Below are 17,671 nucleotides of genomic sequence, written 5' to 3'. Positions count from 1 at the left end.
CAAGAGACATTGGGGGGCAACATGTAACAAGACTACTACTTGATTGTGTGCAATTTCCCTGAACAAGTCCTGGGTTGGGGGAGTCTAAGCCATCATCACACGCTCTGCCATGATGCTCTGCCTCCGATTCGCGGAATCTATCAAATGCTTTTCAGTGCGCAATCTGAATCGGCCCGAGACGCAATTCTCACACTTAGGTTCGTCTTTGGGTGTTAAGAAATGGAGTCTGTGGTGATTGCAATGCAGCAGAAGATGAGAGACTATGTGTGGGTGTGTGTAGCAACAAAGAGAGAGAGAGAGAGAGAGAGAGAGAGAGAGAGAGAGAGAGAGAGAGATTATATTATTGTCTTCGGAGGTCAAATATGACCTATGAGACCAAAAATATTACATTTCACGTGATACGTGTGAAAGTGAGTAGTGACTCTCGATGTTCAAGAACTTTACCAATGAATATTGCAATCGAGAGTACACATTGTGGTTGTGAGAGGAATTCATGCAAAGATTGGGCTTGATCGAAGAGATGTGGAAAGCATGGTCGAATATGATCAAAGGCAAAGCATTGTAACAAAGTGTGATACTCAGACTCACGAACTTGTTTAGGGCAAAGTGTGCATAGCCGACCACTCTCATCACTTGTACCCCAACGCCCTGTTTCACATCGCAATGCATGTGAGCTAAGTCGCATGGAAGCAATGGTTCGAATGGCAGATAACGGTATGGGCTCTAACATGTATGGATGTGTACGATTTCCCCGTTCCGCAAAGAATATGGTTTTGTAATTACGTGCAACATGTGTAGTATAATGTGTGAAGCGTGAGCCTCCACATTTGTCCCATGTCATGATACATTGGCATTGCAAAAATGCCTCATTTACAAAGGAATCTAATGATGCATCATGAAGCAAGTGTCTCGCATCCCATCTACCAAACCATTTTTCTATATCTTGCATCCAACCGGAACACAAAATTTTGCTTTTATGCGTCTTTTGGATCTTTTTGCTTGCTTCCCATGCAATTCTAGGAAGTCGATGTGAGGGACTTTTTTGAACCTTAAGCATGTATTCAACAACCCTTTCCATGGCCATGATCTCAATGGGAAGCGATCCCGTCTCAAGGAGGAGGAGAGTGTAGGGCGTTTGTTTCTTAACTTGTAGAAACTTGGTAAGAAAATGCTTTTGGACATTTTCAAACTCTTTCCACATAGATTTAGGGATGCTACCGCCCCATACTTCCACCCCATAGAGAAGAACCAATGTCACCAAAGTGTCGAAAAGATATTTCTTAAGGACCCAACACTTAATATCTCCAAGATTGCATGTGTTCTCAAATGCATAGTATGCTCGCTTGCCCGCCTCTAAGCGGCGTGTAGCACATTCATTCCATCTATGATTTGAAGGAACTTCAAGGCCAAGATATTTGAAGCTTTCCACACATTCAAGTGGCTCATTGTTGTACATAATGCATGGTTTATCTCTTTTTTGGCTCTTCACAAGCATAATCTTTGTTTTAGAGCTATTGACACTAAATTTAGTATGCATGCAAAATTTTTCCAATGCCTTCATAAGCTTTTGTGCATCTCCTAAAGTATTTGCAAAAAGCACTACATCATCTGCATATAGCAAAAGCATAATCACAACATTCCCAATGCAACTTCTTCAACACATTCTTCCTTTGCAAACTTGGTAACCATTTCTTCCAATTCATCAATGCATAGACCAAATAGTGTTGGTGAGAGTGGGCATCCTTGCTTAACACCAATAGTGCTTTTGAAAAAATCTGAAAGTTTATCTCTCATGCGCACACAACATATAACCTTCTCATAAATTCGGGAAATTGCAAGCATATATTCACTTGGCACCTTAAGTCACCATAACTCTCAACACGTTTTCCCTTCAAATTTCCCCAAAATTTAGCACATGCATGTGCTTTCTCTTGGGTTTGTATAAATTGTTGAGTAACTTCCCATATTCTTCTCTTTCTTTGAATAAGCCTTTTATACTCATGCAAATGTTTTTGGTAATTCTCTTTATCCTTAACTACATCCAAAACCATAAGGCACTTTCGAGCTTCACGACATTCTTTATCAAACCATTTTTTCCTAAGTTTCTTGGTGCATTTCCAAGATGTGCGGTTGGTCAAAAAACATTTGACTTTCTTGAAAGCTTCCCATTTGCATTCTAGTGTGGCACCATGTTGTATCTTTATCATTTCTAACATATCCTCAACCATCTTGGAATACATGGGTGCTCGCTTAAGGTTCATGCTCAAGTGCGGTTGTTTATTATCTTCAATAGCCTTCTCACAATCAAACCTATGCATACATTTGAGATCAATACATAAAGGCCTATGATCGGATTCCGGTGTCCATTCACCAAGTGAAAATTTATGTATACGATCCAAAATACCATCGGAAAGTAGCACATAGTCAATCACACTATTTCCGTTGTGTTTTCTACATGTAAAACCATTAGTGTTGGGCCATAAGGAAATACCATTTACAATATTAAGCAATCCGGTACTATTGCACATTTGTAGGAGTAACTTCCCAAATTGGTCCGGATCTTTTTCATCGGTAGAAGAGAGAGAGAGAGAGAGAGAGAGAGAGAGCTCAAGACAGAGATAATCAAACTGTATATTACATAAGACTTCCAACAACAACTAAGTTACAATGAGTTGGTTTATATACCAACTAAACTAGGGAAAGCGCCCTTTCTACTATTTACAAAACTAGCCTGGTATGTCCATGGGCTAGTGTGAACCTATGAGAAGTTGAGTTTGATTCTCAACACGCCCCTTCGAACACAACTTCCATCTGTTCGGTTTGATGTTCGGCGTACATATCTGCGTATCAATGCATACTCTTCGTACTCCCCCTCAAGCTCGGCAATGTAGGCGGCATGAGACCACGATCCGATGCGAATTGCTCGAGCTTATCTACTCCCAAGGCCTTTGTAAATATATCAGCAACCTAGAGGTGCGTGCTGATATGTTGGAGATCGATTTCTCCGACCTAGACGCGCTCGCGGATGAAGTGGTAGTGCACTTCGATGTGTTTTGTCTGCGCGTGAAATATGGGGTTGCGCGTCAAGTAGATACTGCTCATGTTGTCGCAGTACATGCGTATTGGATCTTTGATGGGAACGACTAGATCCTTCAGTACGCGCTTAAGCCATATGGCTTCACATGCGGCGACTACCGCACCCCTGTATTCGGCTTCTGTGCTCGACAGTGCGACTGTCAGTTGTTTCTTGCTGCTCTAGGAGATCGCTCCGTTGCCGAGGGAGAAGACGAATCCGGACGTGGATCGTCTATCTGCTTTGCATCCTGCCCAGTCCGCGTCTGTGTACCTCCGAGTCGAACAGTCGTATTCGACTTATATAAGATGTTGTGATCCATTGTCGTACTGACATGCCGTAGTATCCTCTTAGCACAATCAAGATGAAGGTTTCGTGGATTCTGCATGAATTAGCTAAGTAGGCCGACCAAATAACTTAGGTCAGGTCGTGTAATGGTGAGATAGATCAAGCTACTGATCAATTGGCAATACTGAGTCGGTTCAGTCTCGGCCGTGCCGGAACTGGCATCAATCTTGAGATTGCGATCAAGAGGGGTAGTCACAGGTTTGCACTCTGTCATTCCGAATTTGTACAGTAAGTTGAGGACGTAGTGCCGTTGTGAGATCATTATCCCAATTGGTGTCCGAATGACTTCAATACTTAGGAAGTAATGAAGTTCGTGCAGGTCTTTCATTTCGAATCTACTGAAAAGAAGTGATTTAACTTTGTTAATCTCGGCGAGATCCTTTCCTCCGATGACCAAATCATCCACGTACAAGATGATGATTGTCGGGCTATTCGACTCGTTTCGGATGTATAGGGAAGTGTCGGATTTTGACATCCAAAATCCGACTTAATGAAGATACTGCGTGATCTTCGAATGCCAAGCATGTGGTGCTTGTTTGAGGCCATAAAGTGGCTTCTTGAGTCGGCATATGGTGTGCGGATGTTTACGCGATTTGAATCCGGGTGGTTGTATCATATACACTTCTTCTTCTAGCTCTCCTTGAAGGAAGGCGTTTTTCACGTCCATTTGGTGGAGGTGCCACCCTTTCGCTGCGGCGAGTGCAATTATGGTTCGTACTGTGGTCATCTTTGCCACTGGGGCAAAGGTCTCTTCGTAGTCTACACCGTGTGTTTGAGCGTATCCTTTTGCAACGAGTCGTGCTTTGAAGCGATTTATAGAGCCGTCATCATTATGTTTCACTTTGTAAATCCACCTACAGCCGATCGGTTTCTTGTTCGGGGGATGAGGAACGAGATCCCATGTCTCGTTTTTACATAATGCTTCCATTTCCTCATTCATCGCATTAACCCATCGCGGATCCTTCACGTTTTTAGAAAGCGTTTCTGGCTCCCGTACTGACGCTACCTTCATCATGAAGGCGTAATGATACGCTAAGTACTCATCATAGTCATAACGGTTTACGGGGTTCTTCTCACACGTAGATCGGTGTCGCTTGTCGTTTGCGAACTCTAGAGGTTTCTTCACGCCGTCTGTGTGAATGTCCAGGCCTTCGAACTCACTGTCAAGATCGAAATGATCTTCGTATTCTTGCATTTTCGCCTTGCCTTTGTCTAGCTTTGGACTTGGCCGAAATGTGCTTTTATCACTTGGGGGCTCTTGCGGTCCACTCAGCCGTGTCGTAGTTGGGCTGTCTTCGAACATCTGCGTGAGCCGATCCTTGGCTTCTATTCTTATTTCGGTGTCATCCGCGTCGAGCGAAGTCGAAGTATTCTCTGGTGCGTACTAGGATGCAGACTCGTCGAAGACTACGTCTCGACTGATGCAAACTTTTCGGGTAGATGGGTTGTAGCATTTGTACCCCTTTTGTTCGAGCAAGTATCCCACGAGGATACATTTCTCCGACTTTGGATCGAGCTTTTGCCGCATATCTTCAGGAATGTGTACATAGGCGATTGAGCCGAAAATGCAGACATGCGATAAGTTCGGCTTCTTCCCGAAAAACTTCTCATGCGGAGTTATGTCGTGTACTCCTGAGGTTGTGCACCTATTCATGAGGTATACGGCCGTATTTGCCGCTTCTACCCAATATGATTTTGGCAAGTTCTTCTCATTCATCATAGCTCGCGCGACTTCGACTATGTGCCTATTTTTCTGCTCTCCTACGCCGTTTTGCTGAGGCGTATATCGGCACGAGAACTCTCGTTGGATTCCTTCTTTTTGGAGATACTCCGTGAACTCATTCGAAAAGTATTCTTTACCTCCGTCTGATCGAAGGAAGCATACATGACGGCTCAAAGCTTTTTCTATTTCGGCTTTGAACTTCTGGAAGTGTCTGAACACTTCGCTCTTCTGTCTCATCGGGTAGATCCAGGTGTTCCTGGAGAAGTCGTCGATGAACGTGACATAATAACGGCATCCGCTGAAGGTAGCCATTTGGGCTGGTCCCCACACATCTAAATGTATTACATCAAGGATCCCTTTGCTCGCATTCCGCTCCTTAGAGAATGGGTGACGATGTTGCTTTCCGAATTGGCCCACCCGTGATCTGCTTTGCCGTAAAGTTCGGAAGTCCGATTACGATTCCTTTCGTCTGCATGTTCTGAAGCTTCTGGAGATTAATGTGGCCAATCCTCTTGTGCGACAATTTCAAGTAAGTTTCGACTTTCTGGCCCTTTGTGTACATGGCCGACTTTACCTCGCTCGACTTGAGGATGAACATACGGCCTTCACGACGGTCGTGGGCTACGATTCGATCGCCTTTTTCGATAAAACGACCATCATTCTTGAATCGTACTTGCATTCCCTGTTTGACAATCCGACCTACTGAGATCAGGTTCTTCATGATTGTTGGGACATGCAAGACGTTCTTGAGGTAAGTTTGGTCCCCGTCATTTCTAAATGGGACATTCCCGATATGTTGTATTGAATGAGTCGTGTCATCGCCAGTCTCGACATATCCGGGCTGATCGGGTTTACGCAGTTACCGGAACCAATCTTCATGAGACGTCATATGGTTGGACGCACCCGAGATTTGAGGCGGGGGCGCTAGTTGAAGCCTATGCGGACATTGAGTGTGCTTTATGCCTCATTACGAACATTCCGCCACGATCGCCGTAGTCAGAATTTGTTGCGTAGTTCGTGAGTTGTCGGCCTGCCTCACGTTTCTTCTTTTGGCACTCTTCTTTGTAGTGGTCGGGTTTTCCGCAGTACCTGCACTCGACTTGGTTTCGGCAATTGCTCGGTCCGGCATTATGACTCCCCCGTCTGCCAAGCTCTATGGGCCCGTTCCTATCCGCTTGCCACTGGTGGGAGTTACGCCCTTGATTCGGCTGATCATTATGGCCTTGTCCGAAACGACCTCTGATTCCACGGCCGAAATCTTTTCCATTATCTGACTGGGAGTAGGGCAAATGACTATCTGATGCGTTGCTCCTCTGTCGAGCGTGATTCTCTTCGACCAACAATATCGATTGAAGGTCGAAGAAGGAGGGTTCTCCCTTGCAAGAATGGCTGATCTAATCGCGCCGAAACGAGATGCTAAGCCTCCGAGGCATATATATCTACACCACTTCTTCATCATCAATAACGACGTTGATCGATCCGAGGGCGTCACATAGCTCCTTGATCTTCAAGGTATAACTTGAGATTGACATGTCCCTTTGTTGGATGTTATTCAGCTCCTAACGAAGCTGGAGCTTGCGTGCGGCCGTATTGGCTACGAAAATCTTCTTGAGATTTTCCCACGCCTGCTTCGGCGTTTTTACCTCTCAAATGTAGCCAAGCATATGATCATGAACGCGTGATGCTAGACAATACAACACACGGCTCGTGGCCTGCTCCCAAGCGGGATAGTCGGCGTGTGTTGGGTTGGGTTGCGTTTCGTGAGCTCCTTCACTGTAGCTCTAGCAACCTTGTCCGACAAGGTATTGATGCATCTTGTACTCCCAAGGTGCAAAGTTCGTTTTGTCGAGCTTCTTCGTAGGAAGAGCGCTTCCCATTTGAGTGTTCATGGTGATTTCTTCTTCTGTTGATTAGCCGGTTCTGATGATCGTCGGCGTGCAGCACAACACAATCGAATAGGTGTGATCAGACAACCACACGCTCTGATACCATGTTAAGAAATGGAGTCTGTGGTGATTGCAATACAACGGAAGATGAGAGACTATGTGTGGGTGCGTGTAGCAACAGAGAGAGACAGACAGACAGACAGACAGAGATAATCAAACTGTATATTACATACGACTTCCAACAACAACTAAGTTACAATGAGTCGGTTTATATAGCAACTAAACTAGGGCAAATGCCCTTTCTACTATTTACAAAACTAGCTTGGTATGTCCATGGGGTAGTGTGAACCTATGGGAAGTTGAGTTTGATTCTCAACACTGGGGACTACTCGATTGTGTGCAATTTTCCCTGAACAAAGTCCTCGTCCCCAAGGGGGGGGGGGGGGGGGGGGGGGGGGAGTCTAAGCCATCACACGCTTCTGGCACGATGCTCTACGTCCGATTCGTGGATATCTGGGAAATGCTTTCAGTGCGCAATCTGAATCAGCCCAAAAAAACCGCAGTTCTCGCACCTGGGTTCATCATCTCAGGGGCGCGCGCACACACACACACACAATGAGCGGGTCGGACCCGATCACGACAATAATTCATGAGAGCGGAGCGGAGTTTCTCGAACGTCTTTCTTTCCGAGACAGACTGAAATTTTTCCGCGATTCTATCGCTGTGAAAAAAAAAAAAATCAATCGGGTTCACAAGTTTCCCTAGGAAAACACTTATTATTATTATTATTTTGGGCCTCATATTTGCCCTCCCAAGACAAGATAATAAAATCTCTCTCTCTCTCTCTCTCTCTCTCTCTCTCTCTTTCATTCATTTTCTTCTGCTTCTCCTTCCTGTCTTTGTCTGTCTACAAGTTTCGTCTTTCAAGCTCCCGCTCCACGGACCAAACCCTAATTTCTATCACCACACAGAGCAGCTAACCCCATCCCTCCTGTTCCAGGTATGTCTTCTCATCTCTTCACTTAACCTCTCCGCTAAAACTTATGGATTTTTATGTTGTTACTTAGGCTTAGGTCTAGGATGGATTAGGGTTAGATTGAGGTTATGGTTAGACTGTTTAGAGATTGAAGATTTAAGAGTTAGGATCAGGGTTTGAGAATTTAGGGCGAGGGTCAAAGTGAGAGGATTTCGAGTTAGTATTAGGATTAGGGTCAGGATTAGTCTTTGCAAAACTTTTCCTGCCAGGGCATCGAGTCGCTCCTTATCTTGGCTTGAAATGTAAGCTTTGTCTAGAGTTCAGACCCTGTCGAGATTGTCATATGTAACTCTTGTTTAGATCTTGCCTTTACATATTTAAACCGTGTTTAGGGTTCTGAATCTATTTTCTTGACATATGACTTCTGTGTTGGGTTTAGGAACCCGTTTGATTGACGTATCTCAGTATTGTCTAGAACCTGTGGGCATATCCACGTCTTGTTTATACTTTAAACCATGTTTTTTTGTCACATCTCAGTTTTTTTTAAGGGTTTTAGACCCTTCTGTGTTCACCTGTCTAAGTCTTATTTAGGTTTTGCACCCTGTTGACTTGACATATCTAAGTCGGGCCTATTGTTTAGACCCTGTTCTGGCGGACATAACCTAGTCTTTTGAAGCTTTAAATCCTATTGGATGGACATTTTTATCTTGATTAGATTAGAGTTTAGAGCTTGACTTCGTTGTCTTGTTAAATGTTTAGAACTTCATATATTTAGCTTTTGTTTAAGGTTTGAAACTTTACATATCTGTGTCTTGCATAGGGTTACACATGTTGGATCAACATATGTAAGTGTTGATTAGAGATTAAGTCTTGCAGTTTGACATGTTAAGCGTTTCCAAAAGTTTAAAACCCAAAATTTTGGGGACATATCATAGTCTTCTGTACGGTCTAAGACCTGTTGGATTGCTGTACCACGTCTAGTTTGGCGTTTTAGATCCTTTTTTCTTGCCACATCTACAATTTGTTTAAGGTTTTGAATCCTTGAGTTGACATAGTCATCTCTTGTTTGGGGTCAGACCCTATTGGATTGACATTTTTAGCCTTGATTAGGGTTTTTGATCTTGCTGGTTTGAAATATCTAAGCCTCGTTTAGGGTTTAGATCATTTGAGTTGAAATACCTTAGCATTTTCTAGGGTTTAGACACTCGTAAAATAGCCATGACTAGAAGTAAGAAATTCAAGCAAGGAAGAGATAAAGGAAGAGGAGATGCATTCGCGAGGCTGGAAGGGAAGGCAAAAGTGGAATCTGTCATGGGGGATGATAGCAAGGAAATTATTGTGGCCAGAAGTAGCAAAGAAACTATTGGGGCCAGAAATAACCAGGAATCTCCTGTGCCAAGGCATGGCAAGGAATCTCTGAAGTCTGGGCATCTCAAGGAATCTCTGGAGGTCGGAGATAGCAAGCATTCACACGCAGAGCAACAACTTCTGAAAGAGAATGCTGGAAAGACTGAGAAATCCCAAGATGCATCTGGGCCAGAGGTTAAGAACTCTCCTGGTAAGGGAAAACGAAAAAGGAATAGATTCAAGAAGAATCAGAAACTCACTACTGAAGCATCAGATACTTTCAAGGATGAGAAGGAAAGGATGGATACAAAAGAGAAGAAAATTATGGATCCAATGTCGAAGAAAAAGGTGGATATTGCTGGGCTTATCTTCATGTGTAATGGAGAAACCAAGAAAGATTGTTTCAAGTATCGTGTCTTTGGCCTCCCAGAGGCAAAGAAAGATATAGTGGAGCAGGTGAAGAAGGGGACTAAGTTATTCCTCTTCGACATTGATAAGAGAGTCTTATATGGAGTTTACAATGCAAGTTCTGAGGGAGGTATGAATTTGGTCCAAGAGGCCTTCAAGGATGCCGATCGCAAGTTTCCGGCTCAGGTCTATAAACATGCTTTCAAAATAGTGCAATAATTCCCACCAAATGTTTTCCTTTTGTATGGCTTTTAGAACGATTCCAAGCTCAAGAAGGCTTTGATTTTTCGGAAATACAACAGGTGAGATTCCGCATCCACAAGGACTGCATGCCGCTTGAAGAGAGTGTGTTCAAAGGGGCAATAAGGGAGAACTATTTCCGAGGAAGCAAGTTCCGATGTGAATTGAATGACGAGCAGGTAGCTGAAGGTTCATGTGATGGGGCTGGGTTTATATTGAGTGTGTATGTGTGGTAGGACTTAAGAAGCTTTGTATGTATTTCTATTTCAGGTTGGGAAACTGTTACGTCTTTTTAGGCCTTTGGACTCGAGAGGTTTTCCAAAGCCGAAGCCTGGAAAAGATAGGAACAAAAAATCCTCTATCAAATCAAATGCATTCAGAGGTTCTCCCCGAGACCTTAGATCATTAAAACCTTTTTCACGTGGTGATGATGCTCCCCTTCACAGAAGAGATAATTATATAACAATGTATCCCCGAGAATATGCCGGTAGCTCTGCTTATGCAAGAGAGGAGGTCGTTCATATGCCCTCGGCATATCCACCACCTCTATCTGAAGCTGAAGCTTTATACCAGGAACGAATCCTTCGTAGGCAATTACAAGAGGCACAATTAGATGCATTCGAGAGGAGGGCCTCCTATGGCTTGGATCCGATTGCATATGATGCTTCTTTTGCTGCGCGGCGATATGTAGAAGACAATGCTTATGCCGAGCAAGCTCAACAAGCTTTGATGCTGCGGAATCGCCCCTTGCTTCCCTCTGACCATCTCTATAGAGAGATAGTGTATCAAAGGGAGCTTTCTTATAGGGGTTATGGTGATAGCTTGTCATATGATCCAGCATCTGCCCTCCATTATAGAATGTGAAGATTGAATATGAATAAATGGTGATGTCTATGAACACATACAGTTTCACAAGGACTCAATTTCCAAGGGAATATCGGTTTCTTTGCGCACACAAAAACGACCAACATTTGTAGTGTTTTGGTTTGCTGATATGAATTAATGGGTTACTTCTCATTCATCAGCATTGTCTGAAAATTGGACTTGAATGTGTGGTTTCCTTGAGAAGACCTCTTTATTTTCCTTCTTTTCTTTCTCTGCACGTTTTGTTAATTGAAAGAAGTTCAGTTGGGAATGCTGAAGGTAGTGTAAAGTTGAGAATCTTTTTTAATAATGCAATTAGTTATTGCATTTTTTCTTGTAAAAAAATGTTGCTTTCTTTTGGTTCTTATATTTTTTAGTTTTGCCTAATTTCAACATTTTTTATCCACTTCAGTTTTTTTGTGTTACTTCGTGTCAATACTTTTTACCCCATAGAGTTTGTTTCCCTCTTGTTTTTTGAACGTAGATATCACAAAAAGTAGTAAATGTTTTCCCTCTTGTATTTTTTCAGTTGATCAACTTAGTTCTATGTCTAGGTGGCTTTTGTTTTCTTTCTTTATTTTCCTCTCATTCACTCCTTTCACTTATATAGTTGTGGAATATTTTGTTCTTAAAAAGCTAGACATGCTATTTTTGGAAGAAATCCAAAAGTGTGAAAGTTGTTATTGTCTATCAAATGATGATGCTATATATCATGTGGTAAGTAGCCACTAGATATTTATTTTATACGATATTAACTTTTTTAGATAATGCCCCAAAATTAATAATGGAAAGTAAGTCCTTAGTATAAATTTAAAAACTTATAAAGGAAGACCCTAATAAGTCATTGATGATTAACATGGGATCATTTGTTTTCTGACATTTTGTTTTGTTCATTTTGCTGAATTCACTAATTGTGGTAACTTTCATGGGAAGTGATTTGTGATGTTTTTTGGGATTGAGCAGCCAAACAATCGTACTTGTCATCTAAGAATATGAATTGGTTTATTCATTTATGTATCTAGTTTATTGAGAGAAATATTGGTGTCTTACTAGTTTGGATAAGCTGAATAAGGATGAAGATCTAGAAATCATTCTTGGTTTTCCACGTCTAAGTTGGAAAGCAATCGATTTGCCTGAGCATTTGGGCTAGGAGACCAGATGAAGTTATCCTTTTTAATAGTTCACATATCTTGACAGGTTAATGGTTTGGTGTAAACAAGTATAACAAACAAGTTGCATATCAATATTGCCATGAGAGATAATGTGCTCTTAAATGGTGTATACAATCTAAGTGAGTTAGTCCAATCTAGGTTTACTATAGTATGAGGAACAAAATAAGTTGGTTTTCCATTAACCCATAAGAGATAATGTGCTCTTAAATGGTGTATACATAGAAGTATGCGGGACAACTAGATAGATTGCATCCTAAAACGCAACTCAGGAGATTGCATCATGCAAGCCAAAAGCTGTTTGTCTATACAGTAGTCATTTTTGTTTCCATCATTATGTTTGGACATGGAGCATAGAGCTTGAATGTCTATCCAGTCTTCTTGAATCTCTGCTGATAAGAACAATCAAATATCGAAGGAAAAGAATTTGAACCCTCAGTACACATGAATAGTGCCAGCAATGTAGCAAATTGATGTGCTAAGAACTCATAGCCATCTCTCGGAGCAAATTTATATTTTTTACTTCAATGTTTTCTAACATGTAGACAGGTTGAAGACATGATTCCAAAATGAAATATAATTATATTAAATTTCTTTTGAAGTGTGTCATTATATATTCGCTTTTATTGTATCAAAAAAGTTTTCTTGGGTTTTTGGTAAATTTGTATATCATCTGATTGCTAACTTAATGTCTGGCTTACACACTGAGATACTTTATACCATTGTCAAGTGTAATGGAACAATATGAAATGGAGTAATGCAAATTTTCATGCAGCAACCTTATAAAAAAGTATGCATGAACCCCAAGTACTTTCATATTCATCTCCATGCATATTTAAGGCATCATACAGATTTTCCAATTGATATCCATCTCCATGGTTGGTAAAGGCATCATGCAAATTTTCTAGCTTATATCCACTTCCATTTTTACTAAAAGCATCATGCAATTGTTGTTGGGGCATTTTAACCAGCAAAATGATTTCAATTTCTCTTCTATATGAACAAAATAAGTTTATATTTTTTTTTTGAAAAAAAAAAAGTTTATATTTTAAAGGGCGACAATTATCATTCGTTAGCATAACTTTTTGTAGGGCACTAATATCCTTTTTGATCATATAGTGGAAATAAATGTTGATATCAATGTCATAAACCAAATATTTGGTGCACGTGATCTCAAATAGAGTTGTAACTTGTGAAGAGTTTTTATAATGAATGAAGGCAACATCAAACCTATTTCTGGAAACTTCCACCCACGATGCTAGTGTAGCAAAGCACAAGCTTAAATGCCCTGTCATTATGTCTATATATTTTAAATTTCTGAATTCAATAAGGTGACTTCATGAGTACGTCACACTCATTTTTGTGGACATCCAAGCTTTCGTATATTTTATACAAATGAATGCATTTACATTATGCTATAACATATAATGTCTTGATGATGTACTTCTATATTATTACTTGGACTTTATCATACCGATAGATGCTTGAATATGACTCAAAGGGGCCATACACTTTATTATGATTAAAGCTAATGTTAAGGTAATAAACATCTATGAACAATCTATTTTCATGAATAACCTACTTCCACTTGGAAGGTTATAAATTTTTATATTCTTCTTGTCTAATAATGTAAATGACGTGTTATGTGATATTAAATATAAATTGAAATCTCCATGGAGCCCTCAAATCTAAGAAAACCTTGATGCATATAAAGGGGAAAAGGTAGATCGCAAAGCTACCTACAGTTGGAGATGAAAGCATGCTCAAGTCTAAGATATACGATGTGGTTTTTCAATATACACACAAAAATAGAACCGCCTTGGAGTTGTTAAATCCAAGAATCCTTGACACATAAATGGAAAATGTTAATTCTTGGCAAAACTACCTATACATTTAGATGTTTATTGAATAAAGGGCATAATCTAAGCAAGGTCACAAAGGGATGAGGAGTTTACAATTTAGGTGGCATGAAACCTCACTTCAAGTTAGAAACACACCTTCATATCTTATAATGTTAAAAGGAAAAGAGTCATTCATCAACGATTTAGTAGAACTTGGACATAAGCCATTCATTTAAGAAAACATTTAAAGTGTATGTGAATCAAGTCAAATATAGAGATTGATTGCTTATACATTTGATACTCTACATGTCACCATATTAACCTGCATGTAATGTGTATTTCTGGGTTTCTCTACTCTTGTCTTGCAATGAACTTTTAGGCATGGAGCCTTTTGTTGGGAGTTAACCATGTATTCTTCTCTATCTCCCTCCCTTGGACACATTTGCAAAAGGTTAATCCCTTTGATTATGTAGGTTAATTCATTGCTCAATTAGTAATTTTGTAGCCTTGATAGAATTCTTGCCTTGTATGGATCGACCGAACAAATTAATTTAGTAAGTTCTATTTATATCTTGAGTTTGTGCATTAACGTAGTATTGTAAACTCATCAAGTGTTATGATTTGTGTATCATCCTTACTTGATGAGCTTACAATACTGTGTTAATGCAAAAAGTTAAGATATAAATGATGATACTGGATCTTAGATTAATTATGAATGAATAGTATAAAATTAAGATAGTGGCTTTGACCCAATCTATTCATGAGTGATGGATTAATTATGGTACTAGGCCAAAGTGAATGAGTGTACAAAGATATTACAATATAAACATAACACATAAAACATAAATCCCCGATGGTTGTTTCCCCCAATAGTTTCCAACAACGTCTAGGTGTTGTAAATTTGTATAGTTATGGTACAAATAACTAGGTTATTGGAGTTGTTTGGTTACGTTTGTTGAAAATGAGGTGGGGACTATGTCCGCTTTGGTGGGAAGGCCAGAGTGAGGGCTGTTGAGAGGAATTTTGAGAGTTCTATGATGTAATTTTGTTTGCTAACTAATGCGAAGCAGTATTTTTTTGGAAAAAAAAAACACATAAAACATAAATTGCATTACAAACCTAATGATAATATACCATTAAAATTTAATTCGAACACGATGACGAATTTAGCCAAAATTGAGTGAGTTAAGAAGGTATAAGCTTGAGATATAATACAAACCAAAGACAATACATGACAAAATTGCAAGACCAAATTGCTGTTACGAGTCTCTTAATACAAACACAATGATGAGTTTAGGCAAAATTGAGTGACTTAAGAAGGTAAAAACTTGAGATATAATACAAACATGAGGCTATAAGTGACAAATTTGCAATACCAAATTGTTGTTACTAGTCTCTTTGGTGTGAAAGAAAAGAGGTATTTAAACATTGAGTTAGGACATAGTAGTGTTAAGTGATAAGTTTGGGGGAAGGGGGAGGGGGGGGGGGGTTACTGGTGTTAATTGAGAGGGTTCCAATAATCGAATATATTACATTGATACCAAATCATGACAAGGATGAGGAGGAGGAAGAGTGCAAGACCCCAAGGGGAGCCCCCGACTCTATGGATAGAGCAAGGGTCGGTCGGAGGTAGGATACTAGTCGACCAATTTGATGAATTTGATAAGGCCATGACTAAAAGAAGGAGAAGAAGAGGCATGATCATCACCCCAAGTTTGAAGCTTTGTTGGACTTCCTCAACAATTGCTAGCTCGTAGTTCAAGTAGAATGGGACACCCAACCCAAGACCAACAACTAAGAAGAGAAACATTAGTGGCACATAGGGCTCCGGTCCTCTTATGGCTTGATCAACCATTTTCGTTTCTCGTAGAATTTTAAGAGTAGAATTTCAAGTGTAGCTCTATAAGCTTTTTGGGTAGATTAGTTTAGTTTGTGTTGGCTTAGGGCTTAGTTTAATGAGGTAAATTAGGGTTGATGTTTGAAAGGTATCCAAGTTTGAAGATTAGGGTAGATTATGAGGAGAAACAACAACGAAGCAAAAGAAAAAGAAAGGTTGGGAGCTAAATAGGCTTCTACAAAGCATCACACAAAAACACACAGACTCTCTAAAGGGAAAAGATGCTTTATAGCCGTCCTTTGTTTTGCTTGATACATGGTGCCATGTGTCAATTTTAGAGCGGTTAATCCTAAAGAAACTAAACAAAAAACTCCATTTGTCAAGGATGACAAGACGATATTATATAGCCACTTTCCATCTTATATATATTCATATATTATATGGATAGACAAATCCATATTATTTGTATGTATGTATGTATGTGATTGTTGATTTTTTATCCTCACATAAATATGTATGTATGTATGCAATTACATGGATATCCATGTATGATGTATATATTCAATGTTTTCATTGTCTTGGCGGAGGAAATTTGTTCATTGATATTCTTTTGTAACACTCACTCATGGTACATGGTTTCCATTAAACTTTAAGCAAGTTTTTTATGATTGTCATAATTTTCTATTCATACTTGCGCAAAGAAACCTATGAGTTGCACATCTTGATGTGCTTTCATCCAACTATTTTATTTGGTGTGCACAATGGTTTTAACCATGATTTGTGTGAAATTCCTTGGGTCTTCCTTCATTGTTAATAATTTATCTTTTTAATGAGTTTATTGGGCTTTCATAACCATTCATGTAAGGTTGTCAATCTAAAATGCAGATGATCTGGGAAATTCTATCTAGTAATTTGTGAAGATGGCATAATGATGTCTATGCTTTTGTTTGCATACTTGTGCATTTTAATTTTCTTTGGCTTTTGGATGTACAAGAGCACTAACCATAAACATGCACACAATCAAATTGAATATGGTCACTATTGGAAATCTCGAAGACCCATCAACTAGAGATTTAATAAAAACACTTATGACCAATCACACAACAATTACATCTACTTCATGATATCATAGAATTTCTCATCGCAATATTTGAAAAACAAAATAAGTCGTGCATGTTTTAACTTTTTACAATGTGAAATCATGGACTTTATACACTACCAATGAAACTTTAATACAAGCATCTTTTTCAAGGGATTGCTTCAACTCATGGGTAGAGGAAGGTTAGTATGTAATGCCTTTTCTAGGAGCAAAGTGTTTGTGTGTATGATAAAACACTTTATAATGACCATAACATTAAACATTAATGTTAGCTTGAATACATAAACTTTAACATTGTTTACTACAAATTCAACGAGAATGCCTACATCTCTAGTTTCATTTATACAAGGGACGCCATTGACATCATTGTTGTATAATTATTGGTATTCAATATGCTAACCCCAAACATTCCATTATTGTAAGATTCTCTAGCGTTACATTTTACAGGTGTTGAGTAATTGTGTATCACCCAATTAATTTTTTACCAAGTATTATGGTTGTACTTGGGGATGTTTATGCAGAATTTTTATAATAAATCTGAAACACATCCACACATTGATATGCCATAAAATTAAACACGTTCAAATTTTAAACCTAAGTTAGTTTATGCAAAATATATTGCTCATCAAATCATCTTGATGTGAAATGTTATCTTCGTGTGACAACACTAGCCACAACTCTAATACACAATTGATTCAAAATCAATGACATTATTATTTTTCTTAGTAGTTGATGGGGCAACATTCTTAATTTCTTCTCCGACTATCACTAAACAATGGGAATAATTCATGGACCCTTGTGGGTATAAGCACAATCATCATCATGGGCATTTCTAGGTCTAACTCAATGGTCATCGTGGT

At 39.7% G+C, this 17,671-nt stretch overlaps 1 protein-coding gene across 1 annotated transcript; it reads left to right on the top strand.

Annotated features, from left to right (window-relative positions):
- Positions 1–7,890: 7,890 nt before the first annotated feature.
- On the top strand, positions 7,891–11,271 carry LOC147850115 (uncharacterized). The gene is made up of 4 exons (XM_087336957.1): positions 7,891–8,030; positions 9,201–9,947; positions 10,064–10,180; positions 10,272–11,271. The coding sequence occupies exons 2-4, from the start codon at positions 9,225–9,227 to the stop codon at positions 10,863–10,865; spliced, it is 1,434 nt and encodes a 477-aa protein (XP_087193083.1). The 5' UTR covers positions 7,891–8,030; positions 9,201–9,224; the 3' UTR covers positions 10,866–11,271.
- The last annotated feature ends 6,400 nt before the right edge of the window (positions 11,272–17,671 follow it).

The sequence above is a fragment of the Azolla caroliniana genome, unplaced genomic scaffold (genome assembly GCF_043228905.1).
Source record: "Azolla caroliniana isolate FFs.n. ecotype wild unplaced genomic scaffold, voAzoCaro1.0.p SCAF_22, whole genome shotgun sequence".
NCBI classification, from domain to species: Eukaryota; Viridiplantae; Streptophyta; class Polypodiopsida; order Salviniales; family Salviniaceae; genus Azolla; species Azolla caroliniana.
Note: the sequence above shows the minus strand (reverse complement) of the source record. Positions and strands in the feature narration are given on the sequence as shown.